At 39.2% G+C, this 8,863-nt stretch overlaps 1 protein-coding gene across 1 annotated transcript in view; it reads right to left on the bottom strand.

Annotated features, from left to right (window-relative positions):
* Positions 1-8,863, bottom strand: part of unc5db (unc-5 netrin receptor Db) — a 274,435-nt gene that overhangs the window by 49,642 nt on the left and 215,930 nt on the right. The window contains 1 exon segment of the mRNA XM_050051503.1: positions 3,264-3,348. Within this exon segment, the coding sequence (XP_049907460.1) occupies positions 3,264-3,348 (85 nt within the window).

Raw genomic sequence — 8,863 nt, 5'->3', positions numbered from 1 at the left:
AGAGTGTGCTTCTCTGACAGACACACTTTTTTTTTTCCTCTCTCTCCGCTGTCTGAGCCCAACTCAGCCTGCCCCAATTAACTTAATTAGTCAGCCCAAACCGGCCTGACCCATCGGGCTTATTCGGGTCAGGTTCGGGCTCGGGTTGAAATTGAGATCTCTAGCCTATATTACAGTAAAGTGATGTCATTTTCCTAACTTACTAGACTATACTTATTATTTGCCTTTACCCACTTGATCATTATATCCACATTATAGATGACTATTTGTGAAATATGTTAATGTATACATATTTTGTGAAAGCACTAATAGCAAATCCTACAATATTGTTGAAATATCAATATCGAGATATTTGGCCAAAATTATCATGATATCTGATTTTCTCCATATTGCACATATACCCCTTTTCAACCCAAATTAACACCTTTGCAGTTTTTTTTATACAAGGAAACACTTGCTAAAAACTCATTTTGACAGTCGTCAGTAGTCTAGAGCTCTATACATGACTCTGCAGTAGACAAGTATGCCTTTCTCTTGTTTTTTTTTTTTTGTTTTGTTTTTTCTCAGGTGTGTCATGTTTGATGTCACAAATGTGGTGTAAAACAGGTTAGTAAAGAGTAATGCAGAATGGAGGCTAGTGAAAATGTTACAGTGGTTAATGTTGTTTTTTTTTTGTTGTTTTTTTTGTTTTTTTAAATATCTGTTACTTATTCACTCTCTCTTTCAAACTAGGTGCCCATAAAATTTGGATCAATGTGCAAGCACTGCTTGGGCAGAGAACGACTTTTGTGGTGGCCCGTCATTGCACCGTGCCAGTAAAGGGGCTAAAATTAGTGCATCCACCCATGTGTTGTATTTCCATCACTGCCACTACTAGGTGTGGGAGTCACCAGATGATCCGTGATTATTACAATACATAAGTCACAATACAATATTATTGCCATTTTAAATATGTTGCGATATGCTGAGTATTGCGATAAAGTATATATTGCGACATATATTGCAATTTATTACCTTTATTCAACTAAAAATTATGTCCCCAAAGTAAAACTGTCAACATCTGTTTTATCTAAAGAGATAAAGTTTTCAGTCTGTTCATCTCACTTCAGTCATTTTTGCAGCAGTAAAATGTATCTAGTGGACTGAAAAAGCAATTGCTTATATTACTCTAGTAGGCTATCTGAAGTTTAATTTGTATTTGTAATATTAACAATTTATGTAATAATAAATTGATACTTGGCACTATATGACAACGTGATATTGCCACACAAAAATACTATGCTGTATTGATTTTTCCCCCACCCCTAATGACAATTGCAGTGTCATTTATCCTGTATGAGAATGCTGATTGTGACCTTTCCCATTAAATTCAAAAGCCGGATGTTAGCGTGTGTTAGTGGGTTTTGTGCAGCAGGAATTGGGCTTTCGTGAATTTTATTATTTTGGATTGCATATGTTCACATAAGCCAGGTTTGTATTTTTTATATTTGTAAGCGAACGCAATGAGCAGCCTACTCAGTAGAAACAATGGGGAGGTAACTCACCACTGCTTGCAGAACCGATTGATCTTATTAGTGATTTTATTAATTGTTAAAGGATAATGCTGGACATATTCCATATTTTCCTTTCTGTCAACAAACCCAATGAAAAGACCCAAACTAACAATGAATGTTATTTACTATCAAGTATTGTGTGTATCCAAAGCCTGATATATCTTATTCCTCTGTGCCATAGAGCTCCACTGTTCTCCAAAAACTATTAAAAACACATCAATGAGTCACACTGTTGCCCTGGGTGACATGTTCCTTCATTACCATGAACACACACACTGTGGTTTATTTTGACTCAGACCCACATGCACCATTCTGCTGCTAAAAATAGTCACTAGAGCAGTGGTTCCCAAACTTTTTCAATAATGTAACCCCTCTGTAATATTTTCCTCCAAGCACGAAATTTCCAGGTACCCCCCGACCAGCGTAAAACATTATTGGTAGAAATGTGTTTGCATTTGTTGTGGCAGTTGATAGTTGGTTGTCAATGACTGCATTGGAAATAGGAATAGTAAATATAAAATGTGGTTTATCTACCTTAGATTACCTATTTTTATTAAACTTAATATTGTATAACTGTTTTTGGATTTATGTATGACTGATCTTTTTAAAGAGTAATTAAACCCCAGCGTGCCTCTATGCAAGCCTTGGAATTACAACTTCTGGATCCATTATGTGATGCCACTGGGCCCAAAAAGACTTTTACCTGTAGACTTACATTGTCAAACTGTTTCTTTGAGCGTAACCCCCCACAAAATGACTTGTTTCACTATTGGAATTCGATGCATTTCTCTGACAATAGTTCTAAAGTCTAGAAGAGCTGCATGATGAAATCATTTCATCCCCCCAAGCTAGCAGAGGGTTAAACTAGTAGTTAGCTACTCAGCCAGCAGAAGTCTGTTTGGTGACAAAAGTTGCCACCAGATCAGCCAATAGCAAAATTCAATTGCAAATGCTAGATTTAAACCAGTAGAAGGAAGCATATGCATATAACACAATATGTATTTTAAATGTAGTTTTCAGCTGGAAGAAAAGTGGTTTGAGAGTTTAGTTACTCTTTAAATTAACATTAAAAAACCCTCTTAAGTAGTCCAAGGTACCCTTCCATACCCCCATTTGAGAAACATTGCACTACAGCACAAATATCGGTTTATCCTCCACTGAAAGTAGTCCTCAACAAATCCACTATTTCCTCCTTTTTGGGCTATATTTGCTAGAAACTGCAGTGCGAGCTCTTTTAGAACATTACGCATTACACAGCCTTTTAAAAGTATGTATTTACAAGCTGGGAAGTGGGAATCTATGAAATTGGGGCTGAGAGGGAGCAAGGGTATGTAAGTCATTAAGTTCGAAGAAATGGACACATTGTTGGCATGCACTCTCACAATCTTTGCTCTTAATTCAGCTGTTTTGCTATTGTAAGTGACGTGGAAACGTGCAAATCCACATCTTTCTGTTGTGTGTAACAGCATTAACCTTGTAACTTTATAATCTGCTTTAGTGGGACAACTACTTGTAGAGAAGTGAAGGTCCTATTGAGCGCCACCTGACTTTTGAGCTGTAGTGGAAGTAACAGAGGATGGTCAATAATTAGAGAGAAACAGGACAGTGAGGACAGAGGATGGAGAGTCAGGTGAGATGGATGATAAGATAGGGGAAGACTGACAGACAGATACATGCTTGAAATGATATTTGGGTAAACTCTGGCCTCACCTTGCCTCTCCCTGATTGATCACCATGTACATCTCCCAGGACATATTCTCAGCCACGGCTCCATGAGGCACCAGCAGGCTGACCCCTGGAAAACACACACAAATATGTCAACAACAACAACTCCGACAGCCTGACAGAAAAGGTGAAAATAAGGACTTACAATATGTCCTACATACAGTGGCTGCGGTAATATTCATGAGAGCTTCATTTTACTTTAATGGAAAGAATAAAGTGAACCAAACTAAGTAATCCAAATAAAATTTTCCTATATGACTTTTGGTAAAAATATGATCTAATATGAAGCACTAATCTTGGCACATGACACGTATATTTAAAAAAAACCAGTTGCACTGGATTAGGCACAACCATCAGCATGTATGGGGTTATGAATTTTGATTGGCTGTTGACGGTGATGTTTGTTTAAGTTGGTGTCTAAGTGGTATGATCACTGCCCCGAATGTCCATCAAAACAAAAGACAAAATACAAAGATTGTCATTGGCTTCCCAAACCTGTTACAATCACCCAAAATAATATTCATGTGACTGTTTTCTGACCTACCTCTATGACCTGCTACCTCTAACTTTTGGTAAGTTACCTGTTTGTTAGGAAACTTTGATTGTCACTGTGAAAAACACTGACTGTTGGTTAGCTGTGAACAGCAACCTCCAATATCAAGCCCCCAACATCCACCCTGACCTTCTCCCTGGGCAGTTTTGCTATCACACTACTTCCATCTCTTGAGATAGACAACAGACATATTTGACTTTACTCTGACTGTTTTCAGGCCCTGTTTGTATCATATCTCCAAAACGTAATGCACGTAACATAATTTGATATAACCTACTAAATCAGGAGCTAGGAATTCATAAAGAATTTAATCGGGAAGGCTAAAAACACATGAGCAATGTGCTGATGGAAGTAAAGAAAGAAATATAAGAACGAAAAGCAGGTTGGGGTGGTGCTGGATGGGTCAAACAACACAGGACTTTCCCCCAAGAAACCAGTGTTCATGTCCAAGTGTCCTTACCATATTTCTTTTCCTTAACCTAATCTACATAACTTTACTCGCCCAAACCTAACCTACCAAACTTTACATTAAGTACGTAATGTCAGTATTCGTTAGATATCATACAAAACCTTGTATGGGCATTTTTCATAAGATACATGAATGGCTGTATTAGGATATGTTGCTTTACTCTGTCACTACACTGGATTGTTGTTTTGTCATTACTTGTCATCACTTGGCATAAGTTTAAGGTTCAAGGTGGGTTCACATGTATGTTGTCTGGATCAAAACCACGTGATCTCTTAAGCCCCATTGCTATGTGCTACTTTAAGAGGCTTTCACATCAGGAACCTGGGACTGTATCCTTGTAAACTTGACCACAAAGTCCAGTTAGATTGATTAGTGTGAAAACTGATCATTGATCAGTGCCCAAGTCCATGAATTGGACTTGGGCACTGATCAATGATCAGTTTTCACACTCCATTTTCACACAATGGCGGTCTCGAGTACAGTTCATGTGTACTCAGGTACAGAAGTGGACTGCTATTTAATATGAGTAGTGGTCGGCGAGCAGAGTCGCAAAGGCATTTCTCAACAACGCTGGTCTCCTCTGAAATCTGTGTATCTGTGCAGCACCTGCTGATATTATCTTATCATGATCTTTGGCAATGAAGCAGAAAAGCAGGTGAGAGGGTCTCTCTTGACATTTTCTCTAAAATATAAACCAAAGCAGGCATAATCCCACAAACATTGACCTATTGTATTGGCTTGGAGTCTTATAATTGACACTCTTTTCTACAATGCAGCAACAACATAAACAAATGTCATGTAGATGATAATGCAAGTGTACTCTGGAACAATATTACTAATGTAAAGCTGCTCAGCTGTGAGAAAGTGGGGGCAGTTGTACTCAGGTATGGTACGAATTAATCATATCTAATCTGAAAATGCCCTCAATCTGCAAGCCAGTTGTTGTGTCCTGGCAAAATGGCAAAATTTGTGGTGAATCCAATTCATTCCAGTGGAATAGCTGTGATTGTGGATTCACTTATGGGGGTGAATTTGTTCTACTTCTTCTTAAAGTTCAAATTTGGTAAACTTTGAGGCACGAATTTGCACAGTTGACAAACAGCAAGCTGTTTTGACATATCTGACCTTTGAGGGGCTGGCCAGCAAGACAGTCCAAAATGGAGAGAGCTTATTGGGTGTGTTGCGCCAATAACCTTCTCTGTTGGAGTATTAACTGCCCCACAAATAAGGAATGTTTGAAGACAATTATGAGACAGGAGTCGATGGTACAACTAAAATTTCCATCTTACATTTGCATGCCTCTGCAAACTACTTAAGTTGCACTTAAAGTTTACATTCATGTCTGTAAAAGCATGGAGGCTTCATGCTCATCTTTACCCTGGCAGCACAGAGGATCCATACAGTCAGCACAGTTTCAAGGTGGACACCCAATATTAGTGTCAACCTTGCAGTATCTAACCAAATGCCCCCCCCCCCCCCCCCCCCGTTGCTNCCCCCCCCCCCCCCCCTCCTGTTGCTGAGTTATGATGCTGAGTAATGGCCAATGAAGTGTTATTGCAGAACATAATGATGTCACAGTGAAATTTCATCACTTCAGCATTATATCCTATTAGACATTTGTGTGAAAGTTTGTCATAATTAGTGTATGAATTCTTTAGTTATGGCCAAAAACACATTTTGTGAGCTCACAGTGACACTGACCTTTGATCTTCAACCACCAAATTCTAATCAGTTCATTCTTGAGTTTGTGCCAAATTTGACTTAACTCCCTCAAGGCCTTCTTGAGATATTACATACACAAGAATGATGTGGATGCCAGGTCACAGTGACCTATGACCACCAAAATCTAATTAGTTCATCCTTGAATCCAAGTGAAAATTTGTGCCAAAGTTTAATAACTTCCCTTGAGCTGTTCTTGAGATATCACGATCACACGAATGAGACAGATGAGATCGCAGTGACCTTTGACCACCAAAATCTAATCAGTTCATGGTTGAGTTCAAGTGGACGTTTGTGCTAAATTTTAAGAAATGCCCTCACTATTCTTGAGATATTGCAATGGTGAGAATGGGATGGACAACCCGAAAACATATTGCCTGTGGCCACGGCTATTGCCAGCGCAGAGGCATATAAACATCTTTTGAATAAACTGTGTGAACTTTTAAATAATACCCCCCCACAAAATCAGTTTTTCATTACTTATATTAAAACTTAGGGCTATTTTCATCTGCAGAGTAATTATTATTCTATCACATTTTATCCTTTTTATATTTTTGTGATGTTTAATGTTTCTCTTTCAGTTACTTGGTCTCCGCACTCTGCAGGTAATTCAAAGCACTTTGAATCACCTTGTCGATACAAATAAAGTTGTTGTCATAATCTTCAGCCAATTTTGTCAAATGTGTTTCCCAATGTAAAAATAATTCACCAGAAGACTTTATTTGTTTTGATTTTTTTTAAACAGTGCCACTGATGAGGTTTGGATAAAGTTTCTTCCTCCTTTTGTTTCTCTTTGCTCTTTTACTCAGAAATAAGGAACATAATGAATTTCTGTTCTATCCCCAATGGTCTCTCAATTGTTAAATATATATCTACATAATGTGTTGACTAATAATGACTTCTTGAATTTTTACACATACTGTAGGTACCAGGTTTAAAGAGACAAACCACTGTGTCGGTGGTTTGCTGAATATTTTTGGTTCACTGCAGTGAAGTTTTCTCACAGACTGACCTTATAGTATGACTCAAAGCTGATTCTCTCTTTAGTGATTTGTCTCCAGTTGCATCATATTCAGACTATGCACGCATTAGTTAAGCTGCCTTCACATGTTAAGAAATTTGCTCTTTTCTCACCGTGAAGAAATAGTGCAGACACTTGCAGAGGCAAAGCAGCTATATGTCATCTACACAAAACAGCTGCAATCACAGAGGGTTAAACCTCAAAGAATAGGACCATGTTGTGTACGATACATTTGTAATTCAGACCAGATTCTTATGATACAAAGCACGGCCCCTTTCACATATAACACAAATACATGGCAAGCACAGTTGATGTACATAAACAGCTAAGCTAACTTTAGCATTAGATTCAGCTAATTTCGTAAACTACATGCCTATTCACAAACCTGGAAACCCAATCTGAATGTTTTCCTGGGCCGATGTATGTATTTAATGTTGTGTTAATGAGTTTGAGGAAGATGACGAGTTTTTCTCTCCCTCCCCTGCTTGCATGTGTTGCTTCTGGCTACGTCCCTTGTTACCTCATTGGTTGCACTTTGAAACATCAGTGGCAAACAACAGATCAAAGTTGAAATATTTTGAACTTTGAGTGCAGCGCTCAATGGTAATTTCGAAGGGTGGGCCATGTCAAGGGTAGCACTTCTGTTGAGTTGGGTGCCACCGCTCTCCCCATAAGAAGACAATGGCACAGCCAGCACAGAGTGGCTTTGAGCCACAGACATAATTTCCACTTTGAACACCTGCAGACAGCTGTGGCTTGCATTGGCATGCACATGATTCCATTCATACTACATTTAAGGGGTTTGCGTTGGTCTGGTGTTCCATGTATGTGCATTCCTGATGCACACTATATACCAGCTGTCCCAGATGTTTTGTATTCTTTTAAAGACAAATTCTATAAATGTGGATAAAGATGAATCTCCTGGCACAACCACTCTTCAAAACAAGCACCCATTTTGTTTTCTTCTTCTTGGCAAAGCATCTAGAGGAAAACAGCCACAAAATGGATTGGAATATGTAACAAGATTATATAGTGACATGCAAATTTTTGGCACCCCTGTCAAAATTTCTTTTACTGTGAAAAGCTAAGTAAGTAGAAGAATAACTGATCTCCAAAAGGCATTAAAGGTAGGGTCTGGAGGATTTTCCAGTTGCTGTTTGTAAACACATATTCAAATTTGGCCCCTCCTATCACGCTCAACTGCGCGCTGCCCCTACCCCTCCCGGCAGTTGGGTGTTACACAAAATGATTCAAAGCTCAATCCTCACACTACATCAAGCCATATATTAGCTAAACATAAAGTTATTTGCATCGGTTGATAGTCGGAATTAGCCTCCACAACAAACTACGTAGGAATTACAGTTGCTGTAATGGAAAAGTTGATAAATTAGCAAAACTAGCACAAGCTAACCGGCCTGTATTTGGGATTTACCTGTCCAACAGAAAGCAGGCCAACTCCGCGTCGCTGTACATCCCGAGGCTCTCCTTCAATGTTCGAAAGCGGGTGAAAGCCACCCCGATATTCACACAAGTTTTGGCCCATGCTTTATCGGCTCTGCGTTTTGCCTCACTCACATTTAATTTCCTTTTCTTCGTGAGTACGTCTGTATCCGCCATTTCTCCCGGGTGTACGGAGCCCGGAGGTACGGAAGAAGGCTTCACAGAAGAGATTCAGGCAAGGTTCGCACTGGTGCACGCTCGGACATGCTCTGGCACGGCACCTGCGCTCTCTCATTGGCTGGGGAAATCTCCGCCCAGAAGCGGTCTGAGCTCACAAAAACATCAAAATACAGTTAAAGGGCAGGAGCTCTGCAAACAGAGTC

Source organism: Epinephelus moara, chromosome 8 (assembly GCF_006386435.1).
Source record: "Epinephelus moara isolate mb chromosome 8, YSFRI_EMoa_1.0, whole genome shotgun sequence".
Taxonomy (NCBI): Eukaryota; Metazoa; Chordata; class Actinopteri; order Perciformes; family Serranidae; genus Epinephelus; species Epinephelus moara.
This window is presented reverse-complemented; position numbering and strand designations above follow the sequence as displayed.